The 16062-nt window shown below is 45.3% G+C and overlaps 2 protein-coding genes across 17 annotated transcripts in view; both read left to right on the top strand.

Moving 5' to 3' along the window:
• Positions 1–7120: 7120 nt before the first annotated feature.
• Positions 7121–15584, top strand: ADPRH (ADP-ribosylarginine hydrolase). 2 transcript variants are annotated; one of them, XM_072812358.1, is made up of 5 exons: positions 7121–7199; positions 8531–8655; positions 9819–10144; positions 10932–11292; positions 12852–15584. In XM_072812358.1, exons 3-5 carry the CDS (start codon positions 9832–9834, stop codon positions 13264–13266), a joined length of 1089 nt encoding a protein of 362 aa, XP_072668459.1. In that variant the 5' UTR covers positions 7121–7199; positions 8531–8655; positions 9819–9831; the 3' UTR covers positions 13267–15584. The 2 variants fall into 2 exon arrangements, with proteins under 2 accessions (XP_072668459.1, XP_072668460.1); XM_072812359.1 differs by lacking the exon at positions 7121–7199 and adding an exon at positions 7341–7447.
• The window catches only part of PLA1A (phospholipase A1 member A), a 49317-nt gene continuing 44208 nt past the window's right edge, over positions 10954–16062 (top strand). For all 15 annotated transcript variants that reach the window (XR_012024470.1, XM_072812345.1, XM_072812347.1 and 12 more), the window contains exon 1: positions 10954–11092. The gene's annotated coding sequence lies outside the window, so the exon portion shown is untranslated. The remainder of the gene's footprint in view (positions 11093–16062) is intronic.

The raw sequence follows: 16062 nt of genomic DNA, 5'->3' as shown, positions 1-16062 counted from the left end.
ATTTGGGACATGCAAACTCCAGTAAAATATAGTCAAGATCCAGAGACTATATGAGAGGGGCTTGCTTTTATGGAGGAACAGAGCAAGTTGGGAGAGGTGTTTTTGAATGAAAGCTTACTGGAGGAGAGCCAGAGTTCAGGGTTGTGGCTACTTCTCAATTGTTGAGATGTGGCAGTTCCTCATTGGCTGGGTTGTTACTGGGCAAAGGGAAAATCTTCACTCCTCCTGCAGGGGAGGGAAAGTGACCTTCTTCCTGTCAGGATATATATATACAAAATAAACTGCAATGCATGGTACATGCATGAGAGCTCCCCTCTTCAGGGCTGCCTGATTCCATTTTGAATAAAGCTTTCTTTTATTCATTTTCACATTTCCCCCTTTTGTTCAAGATATTTTCTTGAAAGCACCACTGACCAGGAGTCAGGTTTTCTGCATTTAGTTGTTTTGTCCCTTGGTGCCAGGAAAGACCTTTCTTGGTTGTCACATCCCATGTCAGAGAGTTGGAAAACACTGAAGTCACATTTGAGTAACAAGGAAGGGTAGGAGGAAGAACTCTCAGGCATTTCCTATCTAAAGTTTATATCTTATCAGGATGTTAAACAACTACTAAGGAAGCCCCAGTGGCTCAGTAGTTTAGCGCCGTGTTCAGCCCGGGGTGTAATCCTGGAGACCCGGATTCGAGTCCCATGTCGGGCTCCCTGCAGGGAGCCTGCTTCTCCCTCTGCCTGTGTCTCTGCCTCTCTCTCTCTCTCTCTCTGTGTGTGTGTCTCATGAATAAATAAAATAAAAATCTTAAAAAAAAATACTGGAGATCATCTTAGAGTATTGAGTCTGCATCACCCCACTGGGCATGTTGCTTTTACAAAGGCTTGACAGGCTATAGGTACAAAACTTCAAAATGATCATACAAAACAGAATTAAAAGTAATATGACAAGTCCAGTTTGTGTGACGACTCTAAATTAGGATCCTAAACCTGAAGGTAACCATATAAAGAAGCTAAAGGACCATGGATCATTACATGAAATTTATTGTAGCCAATGTGCTTGTTCCTTAATTTTATGCAGCTGGGTGTCTACTTTCCCAGAAGAATTTATCCATGTATGACAGGTGGTATTGCCTATTCAAATACCTCCTTGTTCAACAGATGAATAATCAAGGGCTATTCGATTATCCCAAACTACTTAGGTAGCAAGCCAAGTGATTGTTTTTGGGCTGCTATTGCTTTGCCCATGGTTGGTTAACTCTCCCAATATTAGGGAGAGATTCCTGATCATGTGTTCATTCAAACTTACTCTGGCCCAAGGGAGAAAGGCCCTCCCTCAGCAAACCCAGAGTCCTGTATGCCTAACTGTTTAAGTTGGCCATGGAGGTTTAGTGGAGTGGACAGTGGTAGGCTTATGATTTGTTATGAAAAGAAGACAGAACAGTAAATAGATGAAGAGCACATTGCCCTTTCATCCTCCAGTGGTCAAGACAGTGAGCTGCACAAGTATAGGGGCCATTGCGAAAACTTCCTCATATAAAGGAGTAGCCAAGTGGTGCTCATAGGGCTTCCTCAGAAGTATTAGCATTTACAGACCCTTTGTTGGTAATAGAGGCTTTAGCAGCATTCAGCCAAGACTCAAACCCTGTTATTATCACATGTTGAAAGACAACCCTAATACATGGGTTTGATAGCAAGCCTATAAATAGTCTGATTTATGCTGATTGCAGTATCATATATATATATATATATATTTTTTTTTTTGACGCATATTGTTCTCCTACCGCAGGGTTAGGTTAAATTGAGGCAAGGAACAAGAGTATGTGGATTTAGTATTCTAACTTTATAAAAGGATGTGTGGAACAATTTAGGCATATAGCAGCGTCTGGGATTTCAGCAAAATCCCTTACAGGGTAAACTAAGGAGTCACTGCTGTCAGGACAGACTGAGGTTTCTGATGACAAATATAACACTTGGAGAGGTTTCCCCCTTTTACAAGGGGTTGGCAAATGCTGACAAAAGCATTGTCTTCCCATGAAAGAGAAGGTGAAAAAAGAATGAACAAGGGAAAGGAGGTTTATAGGCTTGTTCTGGTCATCTTAGGTCAAACTTCTAGGAGCTGCCTTCTTTACCTGCCATCTGCTTCAACTTTACTTTCAGGTCACTAGCTCATGTGCCCAGTTGGGGTTTGGTGGATTCTTTAGTGTGACACATGGATTATTCCCAGGGTTATTCCCTGGAGTTTAGTGACATTGTGGTTGGTTAACAGTACCTGATAGGGGTTCTTCCAATGAGGCTGAAGAGACTCTTTCTGGAATTGTTTTTTCCAAGAGACAAAAATCTCTGGGTTGTAAGGAGTGATGCTTGAGGTCTTCATCTCCTGGGAATGTACTATGGAAAGACTGTTCTACAAGAGCATGGTTATTTTCAACAGAAGCAATTAGGCCTTTACAGAATCGAAGTATTCCTCCTTTTATCAGTTGTAGATCAAAGGAAACAGGAGCCATGTGCATTGGACACCCTGTGATTATCTCAAAGGGTGAGAGTTTATGGGCTCCAGAAGGTATGTACCTGAGACTTAGAAGGACTGATGGCATTGCCTTTGGCCAGGGTATTTAAAGGGTCTCTACAAATTTTGCCAACTGAGTCTTAACAATGCTGTTAGTGCATTTAACTAGATGTGAGGATTGAGGGTGTAAGCACGAAGTGTCACAGAACTGTCCAAATAGCACAGACCTTTTGACCAATGAAGTGAGTTCCCCAGTCACTATGAAGTTCAAGGTGGGGGCATTCCCCAGGTAGAGATAATATTTTCTAACAGGATTTTAGCCATAGAAGAGGCAGTAGACTGCCTATAGGGAAAAGTATCAGTCCAATGAGAAAACATACAACCCATGACTAAAACATCATTTTTATCCCTTAGGTAGGAAAAGCTGAATGAAATCCATTTGCCAAACCTCAAATGGCCCATTGGGGAATTTAAAGTGTCCAGGGACAGTTGTATTTTGTACTTCTCTAGGTTATGTTTTGGGAAAGTGGAGCAAACAAAATGGGCAGTTTTTGCAACTCTATTGTTATTTCCCCACCAGTATGGGCTCATAAATACAGTGAACCAATGATTCAATATATGTACATTAGTCAGTAATGGGAATATTAAGGCCTCTGGCAAGACTGAGTTTCTTTTTTTTTAAGATTTTATATATTTATTCATGAGACACACACACACACACACAGGCAGAGACACAGGCAGAGGGAGAAGCAGGCTCCATGCAGGGAGCCCGATATGGGACTCGATCCCAGGACTCCAGGATCACACCCTGGACCAAAGGCAGGCACTAAACCACTGAGCTACCCAGGGATCCCCAATACTGAGTTTCTATTTGGGCCAAGCCAAAGTTCTCTTTTTACTGAACCAACAGTTATTAGATTTCCAATTTTGTTTTCCCTTTTCTGGGGCCAATTGCTGAGCATCTCTAGTCAATTTTTCTAGATTATCATTGGGGGAACATCCCCATGGACCATGACAGAGACTTGGTTGTTGGTTCTTCTAAGTGCAGTGTGCATGGTGGGAATGTCAGCAAGGTGTTTGGAACGCCCAGGGACCTGAAAAATAGCCAAAGTGACTAGTAGAAATATGGTATCTAATAATATTAGTATGACATCTAATAATACGGCATTTTGAAGGTAAGAACCATTTAAAATTTTACCTTTGTTGGAAGTTAAGGAAGCCTCAATTTCCATAGCATTCCAAAGTCATGAGCTACTCCAAAGACCTATCTCAGGTCAGTATAGATATTTGCAGTTGGCCCTTGGCTAAACACAGGCCTCCGTGAGAGTGTACAATTCAGCCTGCTATGCTAAGATAGCCAAAGGCAACGGTGCCACCTCAAGAGCTTCAAAAAGGAGTTGCTGTTATATAGCTATCATAATATTTGTCATTTTCACCTTTTAAATAGGAAGCCTTAGTAAACCATGAAAAGTCAGCATTATCCAAAGCACTTTCCTGTAAGTCATCATGGGGGGTCAGAAGGTGATATGTCAGTATTGAGCAGTAGTAAGAGGTTTTGTCCGTGGAGGAAGGAAGAATAGCGGAGTTAAGGTTATTACAGTGAGGAAGAATCTGAGAAGTGGTTAGCAAGATTTTATAGGAGGTGAGGCGACTAGATGAAAGGTGTAGAGTATGGTGAGAATTTAGAAAAGCTTCTACCACATGAAGTGCAAGCTTTTCCTACCTAAGCTTCTACCACATGGAGTGAGGGGAAGGGAATCTCATGATAAAAGAACTGTGGTAGGAAGGGTCTGAGACAAGTTTAGGGTACCCTTATATTGTAAGGTCTAGCTATTGGCTATAATACCCTTGGGGTCAATGTGGTCCCCATGTTTTTGGATAGTACCGTAAGAGCATTCCCATTTTTTTCTTTTAAAGATTTTGTTTATTTATTCATGAGAGACACACAGAGGCAGAGACCTAGGCGAAGGGAGAAGCAGGCTCCTCTGGGGAGCCTGATGTGGGACTTGATTCCAGGACCCTGGGATCATGACCTGAACCAAAGGCAGACACTCAACCACTGAGCCACCCAGGAGCCCCATCCCCCCCCCCCTTTTTTTTAACATACAAAAAAGAAGAGAAATTGATAATTGGGATGCCAAGGGATTTATGAAGCTTTCTCTTAAGGCTTCAAAGGCAAGGTCATCTGGCACCTGGGTAGCTAAGTTGTTTAAGCATTTGCCTTTGGCTTAGGTCATAATCCCAGAGTCCTGGGATTGAGCCCCATGTCAGGCTTCCTGCTCAGTGGGGAGCCTGCTTCTCCCTCTCCCTCTGCTGCTCCCCCTGCTTATGTGTCTCTTGCTCTCATTCTCTGTCAAATAAATCTTTATTTTAAAAAGATTTTATTTATTTATTCATGAGAGACACAGAGAGAGAGAGAGAGGCAGAGACACAGGCAGAGGGAGAAGCAGGCTCCATGCAGAGAACCCAATGTGGGACTTGATACTGGATCCTGGGATCACACCCTGAGTCAAAGTCAGACGCTCAATTGCTAAGCCACCCAGGTGTCCCTCAAATAAATCTTTAAAAAGGCAAAGTCATCTTGATCTTCCTAAATAATATGGTCAAGTTTATTGTTTTTTAGGAAAATATCTAGAAGATAGGCCATAAGAGAGAAGTTTGGACAATTTCCACAGTCGGTAGCTAGGTAGCCCCTTAAAAACCTCATAGTTGGTACTTAGTTTTGGGTTTTGGGAAATTCAAGATGCCATGAAACCTATTTGGATCTAAATGTAGTCCTTGTTCCAAAATCAGGTGCCCTAGGTATCAAACCTGAGTTGTTTTTTTGTTTTGTTTTTTCAAACCTGAGTTTGAATAAACCAGTTTTTCCTTGGAGGCTTTATGTCCCTTTAAGGCTAAAAGTTTTAACAGATGAATGCTGTCTACCTACAAAGAGGCTTGGGCAAGGGATCAGAAAAGCAAGTCATCTACATAGTGTAATAGGGTAGAATGTTCAGGAAATCTTTTGGCATCTAGATCAACCTTTAAGGTTTGTGAGAAGTAAGAAGAGGTTTCAGTACAGCCCTGGAGCATTACCATTCAGGTGTATTAATGTGGTTTCCAAGTCAAGGCAAAGCTATCAGCTGGCCTCATGCACTGGGGTGCTGAAGAAGGCAGCACATAAAATCAACCGCAGTAAATAATGTGCCTTCAGCAGGGATGGAGGCTAATAAAGTACGGGTGTTGGTAAAACGAGGCGGTGAAGGATGACAACACTGTTTATGGCTCAGAGGTCCTGGACAACCCTCCACCTGAAGCCATTTGGTAGCGTGAATGAGTCAGCAGTCTAAGTGACAGCAAGGTTCACAGGCACCATTAAGTGAAAGGAAACTAATGCCTAAGACACCCCCCCCCCCAGTTATTATTTATATCCAAGCCAAAGAAACACTTTTCCCATAGATTCTTGCAGAAAGAGCAGCATGAAATACGGACCATATCCTCAACAGGCATCTTAAACTGAAACAGTTAGGAGTTTGATAGGGATACTTATTAAAAATGTCCATGAGTGGGGGAACTTTGACCACATCCTTGGAGGCTGAAGGTGATTTGATTTTTGTAAACGATCAAAAGTCATTTTGGGGGCAGCCTCGGTGGCCCAGGGTTTTAGCGCCACTTGTGCCAGGGGTGTGACCCTGGGGACCCTGGATCAAGTCCCACGTCGGGCTCCCTGCGTGGAGCCTGCTTCTCCCTCTGCCTGTGTCTCGGCCTCTCTCTCTCTCTCTATGAATAAATAAAAAAAGATTTAAAAAATCACTTTGGCTCAGGGTGGTGGTGGAGGTGGAAGACAGCATAAGGGAGCACTCTGGAGTAATGAGAATCATCTGTGTCTCGATCGTGGTTATGCAGGTACACACATTTATTAGAACTCATCGAACAGCACACCCAAAGGAGTACATTTGCATCTCGGTTAAAAATAAGACCCAAGAAACTCCCAGGCCAAGTCTGGGGAATTACACCCATTAAGATAGGCACAGCAAGTTAAAGTTCTGGACAAGGGTATGGAATACCTACAAACGGTGATTCTGATTCTTTTCAAGGGTGACATTATTCACTTATCCAGACTAAAATGCCGTTAGTTTTTCTTTGCCTTCTTCTACTATCAGGATGCAAAAAATCCTAATAGATGATGATGACCAAATAAATGATGCGTTAAAATGAATTTAATCCTTATAGCCACCATCACAAGTCAGTGCTATTTTCCCATTTTAGGAGAGGGGCTCGGACCCCCCCCGGGCCCCCCGCGCGCCCCCCGCGCGCCCCTTGCACTCAGTGACCTCTCTGCAGGGTCTGGCCACACGGGGACCCACCAGAATCCCCCAGAGCCGGGAAAAGGGCTGCAGGTGAGTCATCGTCACTCAGTCCGAGAGTCTGGTCCCCTGAGCCGCGACAGCCGCGACATTCCGACATGCCAGGCGCTGTCGCGGCCGTCGCCAGCCCAGGTGGCCGGGGACGCAGCCCGGGCAGTCCCCGCTCGCGCGCGGAGGGATGCGCTGCCGGGAAGCCGGGGCCCGGCCCTCGCCACGGTCCGCGGGCTCTGCGCTCCCGAGTGCGCCTGCGCGGCCCCGCCCCCGGCCCCGCCCCCGGCCCGCCCCGCGCCTGCGCGCCCCGGATGCCGCGCGCCTTCCGCGCACCCGGCCCCTCGCGCGCGCCTCCGCACCTGCCGTCAGGTAACCCCTCCCCGCCGTCCTCCGCCTCCGCGGGCGCTCCCCACCCCCGCTCCCTCCCGGAGGTGCCGCGGCCGCTCTGCCCTCCTTCCCCCGCCACCTCCGCCGCCCCCTGCCCGCGACCGCGTCCCCACCGCCGCCTTCAAAAAAAAAAAAAAAAAGGCGAGGGCTGCCGGGGAGCAGCTGCCAGGCCTTAGTGTTGAAGTTTTGAATGTATTTGGATGTGCAGTTCGGGGCCAAGGATGCAGACGGTAGGAGGGAGTTGAAGGGAGCACGGCGTCCTGGAGGCGGGAGGCTGAGAGCCGCCGCGCGAGGGCGGAGAGAGAATTTCCGAGGACAGAGGTGGCCTCGTCCCCCCGCCCTCGCTCGCAGCTCGGAAGAAGCCCGCGTTCAGACGGAGCCGGGAGGGACTGCGGGGGAGGAGCCCCGCCGGGGGTGGGGGGGATGCAGGGGGGTAGGAGTTGGTCCTTAGAGCGACTAGGGGCAGCCGGGCGGCCCAGCGGTTAGCGCCGCCTGCAGCCCGGGGCGTGACCCTGGGGACCCGGGGTCCAGCCCCGCGTCGGGCTCCCTGCGTGGAGCCTGCTTCTCCCTCTGCCTGGGTCTCTGCCTCTCTCTCTGTGTCTCTCATGAATAAATAAATAAAATCTTAAAAAAAGGGATCCCTGGGTGGCGCAGCGGTTTGGCGCCTGCCTTTGGCCCAGGGCGCGATCCTGGAGACCTGGGATCGAATCCGACATCGGGCTCCCGGTGCATGGAGCCTGCTTCTCCCTCTGCCTGTGTCTCTGCCTCTCTCTCTCTCTCTGTGACTATCATAAATAAATAAAAATTAAAAAAAAAAAAAACTTAAAAAAAGACAAAAAAAAAAAAAAAAACAACTAGGCTTGGGACGGCTGGGTGGCGCAGTGGTTAAGGATCCCCCTTCAACTCAGCGTCCTGATACCGAATTCCGCGTTGGGCGCCCTGCAAAATAAATAAATAAATAAATATCTTTTAAAAAATAATAATAAATAAAAATCTTAAAAAAAAAAAACAACTAAGCTTGGTCTCCGAAGGTCGCAGCGCAGGATGGGAGCTCCTACTCTTTTTTTTTTTTTTTTTTTTTTTTTACAGACGGGGAAATCAAGGTCCTGAGTGGGGTGGCTTGTTCACAGTCGTGTACCTGATTCTTGGCAGAGCCAAGAAGTCGAGTTCCTAGGCATCCTTTTGTAAATGATAAAATATGATAAAATAACGTTTTACAAATCTCCTTTGTAGGTCAAGAAAGTCAGCAGCATCAGTAACTTGAGTTTGGTGTGCTCAACCAGTCTTTTTTTTTTTTTTTTTTTTTCAACCAGTCTTCATCATTCCTTCTTCTCCCAGTGCTTGCCAGCCTGCCCTCCCTGGCCCACGGCAGTGCCGCTGGAGAGGGACTTCTGGAAGCCTTGGGACTTGACCTTAACCCAGAATAAATAGGGTTTTGGTAAGTGGAGGGGAGGAAGAGCGTGGTGGGGGGTTCCTGGAAAGAGCTTGAGCTCAGGAGAAGGTGAGCAAGCCCAGCTGCAGTGGGCGGTTAAGAGGGCCTGGCCTGTGCAAGGGAAGTAGGTGGGTAGAATTGGTGACCAGCGTGGAGGGCTCTGAACATGAATGCAGCAGGCAGTAGGGCATAAGGGAGAATTGGAAATGCACCTGTGGGAAAACCAGCACTTTACCAGGTATTAGATTCATGGAGGGAATATTAGCCGAGATCCCAAGACATTTAGCAGGAAGACCAGATTAAAATATAGCTGTTGCCAGGAAGGCCGTGGGGAGAAAGGATTCTAGTTCCATAACAGAAGAATCTTTTCCCCTGGTTGTGTATGAGTAATAAAAGCGGTGCTTACTGTGTACTAAGCACTGTTGTAAGTGCTTTACAAACATTCCTTATTTCTCACAACAAACCAATGAGGTTGTTACCATTTTGTCACCATTTTCAAGATGTTGAGGCTGAGGCACAAAGGGGTTGCCCAAGGTGAGTAGATCTCTGCTGAGGAGAGGTGGCATGCAATCAGAAGATTCGAGTCCCAGTCCCTCCAGCACTGGCTGTGTGATTACCCTCTGAACCTCAGTTTTCTTATCTGGGAAGTAGGTATTGTAATTCCTGCCTCCTGTGGAGGCAGAGAATGTGCAGATACTTTGCAAACCGTGCATTGTGGTGCTGGTGGAAAGTACTACCATTTAATAAACAAGGGGTGCCCTTCCAAGGCCAAATCCCAACCAACAAGAGAAAATGACAAACTTGATTTGACTTGCCGAATTGAATGGGCTTGCTGCTCACAGAGAGGCAAAGATGGAGTCATAGTTAAAATCGTTGGCTGTGGAGTCAGAAGGACCTAGAATGGGAATCCCAGCCCTGCCACTTGTTAGCTCTGTGACCCAAGGCAAGGCACATAACGTTTCTGATACTGCATTATCTCGATGATCCTCAATGTACTCAGATGTAAAATGGGTCTAATATGTTTCCCCCTAGAGCAGTTGCGAGGATTAAATGAGATGCACCTAATATATTGCCTACAAGTAGTGAGTGCTCAGTAACATGTAGATGGGGCCATTATATCTTCTGACTTTTCTTTTCCTTATCCCCTGTGTGTCTTAATATTCCCGCAGAGACAGCCTCACCATGTGTGAAGGACTGATGGAGAGGTATGTGGCTGCCATGGTGCTGAGTGCAGCTGGAGATGCCTTGGGGTACTTCAACGGGAAGTGGGAGTTTCTCCGGGATGGGGAAAAGATTCACCAGCAGCTGGCCCAGCTTGGTGGGCTGGACGCCATAGATGTGGAGAGGTGGAGAGTCAGTGATGACACAGTGATGCACCTGGCCACCGCAGAAGCTCTTGTGGAGGCTGGCAAAGTCTCGGATTTGGCTCAGTTGTATTCTCTACTTGCTAAGCATTACCAAGACTGTATGGAAGACATGGATGGCCGGGCACCAGGTGAGTGCAGCCATTGGAGGTCACGAGAGGGGGGAAAATAAAGCAGGCCCAAGGTAGTCCTTAAATATGTTTATTGAAATTTAAATATCAAGGAGACAGTTATTTTTGGTAGATGTGATAGAAATAGAAACAACCTAAATGTCCTGTAATTTATTTAATCATGGTGACGTGTTCATAGCCATTTAAAATTATGCAGGTAAGAATTTACTGATATGGAAAGATGTTGTAGGTAAAAAAAAATGAGGATTACAAAGGGCACCCAAAGGCACCTTGTTGCTCTGGACCCATTGCTCCTTTTCTGAGCCTGGTATTCGTCACTCTCGAACCTGCAGCCTCTTTCTGGGCATTCAGGATCTCCAATGGTCAAGTTCTCCTTGGGTTCTCTAAAGGCTTGGGCTCAGAGTCTGATGGTTTTGGTGGGGCCACTAACTAGCTGGTTAAGTGCTTCTGAGCAAGGTTCTTAAGCTCTGAGCCTTAGCTTAGTTGTTTAAGAAAAGACAGTAATTTGTTAAACCTACCTTTTTGAGTTACTGTGTGGCCTCAGTAATAACTGATAAAGATTCCAAGACTCTCTATATGAATCTGATTCTTTTATCATCAGTCTTATCATTCTAGGGGTTATATAGAAAGTATGGAACAGTGTTGGCTTGGGTTTGGAGGCATTCATCATATTTTGGGGCTTTCCCTTTCCATCAGAGAAACTTTAGAGACTGAGCTTGGTTCTTTCCTCCTGCTGGGGCCTTTCCTTTGGTTATACCGAAACTCTGCTCTACCTGACTCTTCCCAGGGTGTGCTTCAGTGCAGAATGCCATGGTGCTGAAGCCAGATGAGGCCAATGGCTGGAGGATTCCCTTTAACAGCCATGAGGGTGGCTGCGGGGCTGCCATGCGTGCCATGTGCATCGGTCTCAGATTCCCTCACCACAGCCAGCTGGGCACACTGATCCAGGTGAGCATTGAGAGTGGCAGGATGACCCACCACCACCCTACAGGCTACCTGGGAGCCCTTGTTTCTGCTCTTTTTACAGCCTATGCTGTGAATGGCAAACCTCCCAGGCAATGGGGAAAAGAACTGATGGAGGTGCTACCAGAAGCTAAAAAGTACATTATCCAATCAGGCTACTTTTTGGAGAAGAATCTTCAACACTGGTAAGTTGGTAGGTGCACGCTCCTGCTAAACAATGATTGAATCTGGGGGCACCTGGGTGTCTCGGTCAGTTAAGCATCTGCCTTCAGCTCAGGTCATGATCTTAGGGTCCTGGGATCGAGCCCCTCATCACATTGGGCTCCCTGCTCAGCGGGGAGCCTGCTTCTCCCTCTGCTTCCCCTCCCCTGCTCATGCTTTCTCTCTCATGCCTTCTTTATCTAAAATATATGAATAAAATCTTTAAAAAAAATAGATGTTTGATTCTGAGTTTCATGCACATGTAAGCTTAAGTAGCCATCTTGGTTCTCATGATCCATTTTTGCTATCTGCTGTGCCCAGCACCACACCCCACATCCCCGCCCCACCACCTGCTAAGGATTTCAAGTTTAATGCCAGCAGTGATTGCCACCAAGTAACCAGTGAAGACCTCGATGAGTAGTACCTGCAGCTCTTCTCTGTTGTGTAGGGATCCTGTTCTGTATTCTAACCTTCTATAACTTTTGTGGTTATCTTATACTGCTGTAAACTTTCCTGCTTATTTCCTGGAACTTGTTTTTTCGGTGTTGCCATGACACATGTTTTGAAATACTTGATTACAGTGCCCAAGAAATAGATTTTTTTTACTAGTTAGTTAAAAGTAGTAAAGCCACAACTTCCCTTTTTGGTGAGTTCACGTCACATCACCCTTCTTAGAATAAAAAGGTCCAGAAGCTTTCTACTGACATCACCTGTGGTTGTGATGTTCCAAGGTTCTATCTTGAAAAAACAATACAAGTATATAAGGAGATGATATGCTAATTAGCTTTACCATAGTAATGTATTTACTATGCCTCTATATGCTGCCTGTATTATATCATCATGTTGTATGCCTTAAACATATACAAGTTTTGTTAAGAAAATAAAGTGTATGCCTTGGTTGGCTAAGCATCTGCCTTCTGTTGGCTAAGCATCTGCCTTCTGTTCAGTTCTTGATCCCAGAGTCCTGGGATCAGGTCCCACGTTGGGTTTCCTGCTCAGTGGGGAGCCTGCTTCTGCCTCATTCTGTGCCTGAAGCTCCCCCTGCTTTTATGCTCTCTCTGTCAAATAAATAAATGAAAAAGAAAAGAAAGAAAGAAGGGGTTCTGGGCAGGTCAGTCAGATAAGCTTCTAACTGTTGATCTCTGTTCCAGTTTTAATCTCAGGGTTGTAAGTTCAGGTCCCATGCATTGAGCTCCAGAGAGGGAAACAGAGAGAGAGAGAAAGAAAATAAAATAAGTTGAATGATGACACTTGACACTATTCTCAAATCAGGAAAAATAGGCCTTCATTTCTCACATTTAACTTCCTGTGTATCCTTTATTTAACAACAGTATCAGTGCCTTGATTATACAAAACCTTGGCAAAAATTTATTGAACAAGTCCCACTTAGAGCTCATTCTGAGTTTTTCATACGATTTTGATGTTAGTACAAGAAGCTGAAGTCATCTTGGAATTTGCCTTGTTCACACATCTATCTGGTACCTTCCCTGATGGCTTTCAAAGTTATTTTTTCAATTGACTGTAGAATTTTTCCTTCCTACAGGTCCTACTTCCAAGACCAATGGGAAAAATACCTAAAACTTAGAGGGATTTTGGATGGCAGATCAGCCCCCACCTTCCCCAAGCCCTTTGATGTGAAGGAGAGGGATCAGTTCTATACCTCCGTGAGCTACTCTGGCTGGGGTGGCAGCAGTGGACACGATGCCCCCATGATTGCCTACGATGCCATCCTGGCTGCAGGAGACTCCTGGAAGGAGCTCGCCCACCGTGCCTTTTTCCACGGTGGAGACAGTGATTCTACAGCTGCTATTGCGGGCTGCTGGTGGGGAGTGATGTATGGTCTGAAAGGAGTGAACCCCTCCAACTATGAGAAACTAGAATACAGAAACCGGCTGGAAAAGACAGCCAGGGCTTTGTATTCTCTGGGGTCAAAGGAAGATACCGTAATTGCCCTTTAGGGAGATGTGATGTCATTTCTTGTGGTTTTTCCTCTTGTGTGGTCCAGTTTCTTTTCGCTTTTTTCCAAAGTCAAGAGTTTTAAGCTTGTACTCCAGGAATTTTGAGATGACATGTCCCTTGAACACCTGAAGCTCGTCTTTCCAGATTCATCCTGTTCCCGCCAAATTTGACCCTCTTTTCTACCCTGAAAAATCTTGAGCTCAGTTGACAGGGTCCTCGTCCTCCCAAACTAGAAGTCTTGTAGTCTCATATTTGAGTCTTCATGTTCATCGTCTAAACTTTCACTAAATTTTTTCTGTTTGTTTCAGGTTGAGTCCCCCAAAAGTGGACTCTGTGAGATAAAGATTTAAGTACAAGTAGTTTATTGGGGAGGTGATTCCAGGAAGCAGAGATAGGAGAATGGGGAAGTGAGAGATAAGGAGGTGGGGGGAAGCCAGTACAAGGTGCATTACTGAGCATGTTACCACTCTGGGCAGTTGGGACTTAGTCTATCTGGGTTTTCTGTGTAGGCCACTCCCCAGAGTTGTCCCACTTGAAAGGCAAGCAAACCTGAGGTGTTTATCTGCCATCTTCCATCTGATAGTGGTTGAGGACCATTCCTAGGGATGCCAGCTACCCGGTTCTTCTTGGCTTGCCTCTTGTGCAAGCCAAACACAGATGTCTTCAAGAAAAGACTCCGAGATGCTTGCAGTGGCAAGCTGTACAGTGCATGGGAACAGTAAGGGTGATTATATGGGGTCCCAATGTCATCTGCCAATGGTTATACCTCCTAAATATCCTTTACATCTACTACCTCTTTTACCTTCTTGCACCAGCCGTTTTTCAGCTGATTTCTGCAGTCCAGGCTACTCAGGTCTGGGGAGGTGCTGCTCCTAGCTGCACTCTGTACATTACTGGCTGCAACTCTTAATGCATTACCAGTTTTACTGTTTGCTTGTCTTTCTTCTCCTCTAGACACAACCTCGCACAGTGCCTGGGAACACGGGTGCCTGATTAGGTACCTAACCAGTGTATAATAAATGAATGTTAATTAACCTGTCTGGCGCCTTAACTTGCCTTTCTTCTTGCACTCCAGAGTTACCTTTACAAATAACCAATCAATCATGTTGAACTTCTACTCATGTTCTACCCAGTGAATACTCACCCCCTTCATTTCCTGGTGCTCTTCCCCTTGCACTTTGACTCGGTAGATTCTTATTCATCCTTCAAAGCCCAGCTCGGGTAGATCCTTCTAGGTGAAATCTGCTGAGTGTTCGGGCACTTGGCCACTTTCTCCTTGTACGCCTATAGCCTTCTGTCTCCAGCTCCACCACCATGCTGATCCTGTCATGTGGTAACCATTGAGTGTCTTCTGAGGACAATCTCAGGTTCCTTGTGAGGACTCATTTATTCTCTTTGTGGCCCGGCCCATGGGAGACATTCAAGTAAGCATTTACTTTGGAGGTTCATCAAGTAGTGTGGCTGTGAATGCTTTCAGCATGCAGTTCCACATCTGTTTCAGACCCCTGCCACTTCATGGCTGCTCAGAGTAACCTGCAATGCACTGTGAGAGATGGAGAGTCTGCTGCTTTAGCCATGCACAGGTGTGAACTTCCACAAGACAAAGCTCTCACCTCTGTATTTCCAGCAGGATTCCAGCAAAGGCATACAATTTATAATTTTATATGTAAGAGGAGAAGGAAATTCCAAAGTTCATTTTATGGCTCAAAAAACTTTTTTATGTATTTATATATTTCAGAAAACAAACGTTTTAAATATTATGATATGAAAACATTCTTCAGTAAGACAACCAACTGGAGTTGGAGACTTTCAAGGGTGCTGGGCTGCAATTCACAGAACAATAATAACTTCTTAAATTTGGGTGTCTTAAAGATTCTTTTGTGTAAATATGCTGAGGACAGCTTTAGAATAATAGAAAACATAGTATATACATTTTTACACAAGATTCCTGAGCAGAAGATGTAAGTTGGAGACCCTCATGACTACTTTCAATTTCCTAGTTGGTAAGAACTGACTTTATAGCACAGAATAGTAGGTGCATTCTGCAGATGTAAGAAAAAAGGAAACATTTCTCCTTGTCTTTCTGAGGTTTCTTTTCCCAATAGTTAGGTGCCTGCACTTTCAAGGTGGAACACGAGAATTCTCTTAGCACTGACCAAACAACAGACCTGAGATGCTTAAACCTTACAGTTAGCAAAGAGCAGAAGAGAATTTTAACAAGTGGAATATGAAACATGACCTGTTTTATCTCTGTACCTGGTTTGGTAACTTGTTTGAATTTATTGAGAAACAAACATAAAATTTTATTTTTTCTCCAGCCACTGCCTTCAGAGTGCTCTGTTGAAGCTGCTTTTCCTGTTCCTTAGCAGATCACATAGTGTTTGGTCTTTTGGTGGAGGGGTGGGGGGTGGGGAGCATAGTAAAATCCCAGTCCAATATTTTTTTAAAATTTCAGCATCACTGAAGCATAATTGCCTATAAAGTTGTAAGATTTTTAAAGTTTGCTGATTTAAAGTATGGTGATTTGATGTACATACACATTATGGAAAGACTTCCCCCATCTGGTTAATGAAAACATCATCACTGCACATAGTTATCTTTTGGAGGGGATGGACAGTGAGAACATTTAATTTCAACTCTCAGCATATTTCAGTTATATAATAGTGTTATCAACTGTCCTCATCCTGTTATACCTCAGGTCCTCAAACCTTATTGATCTTACAGCTGAAAGTCTGTACCCTTTTACCAACCTCTCCCTATTTCCCCACCTCCCAGTCCCTGGCAACCACTTTCCT

The sequence above is a fragment of the Canis lupus genome, chromosome 35 (assembly GCF_048164855.1).
Source record: "Canis lupus baileyi chromosome 35, mCanLup2.hap1, whole genome shotgun sequence".
In the NCBI taxonomy this organism is placed as follows: Eukaryota; Metazoa; Chordata; class Mammalia; order Carnivora; family Canidae; genus Canis; species Canis lupus.
This window is presented reverse-complemented; position numbering and strand designations above follow the sequence as displayed.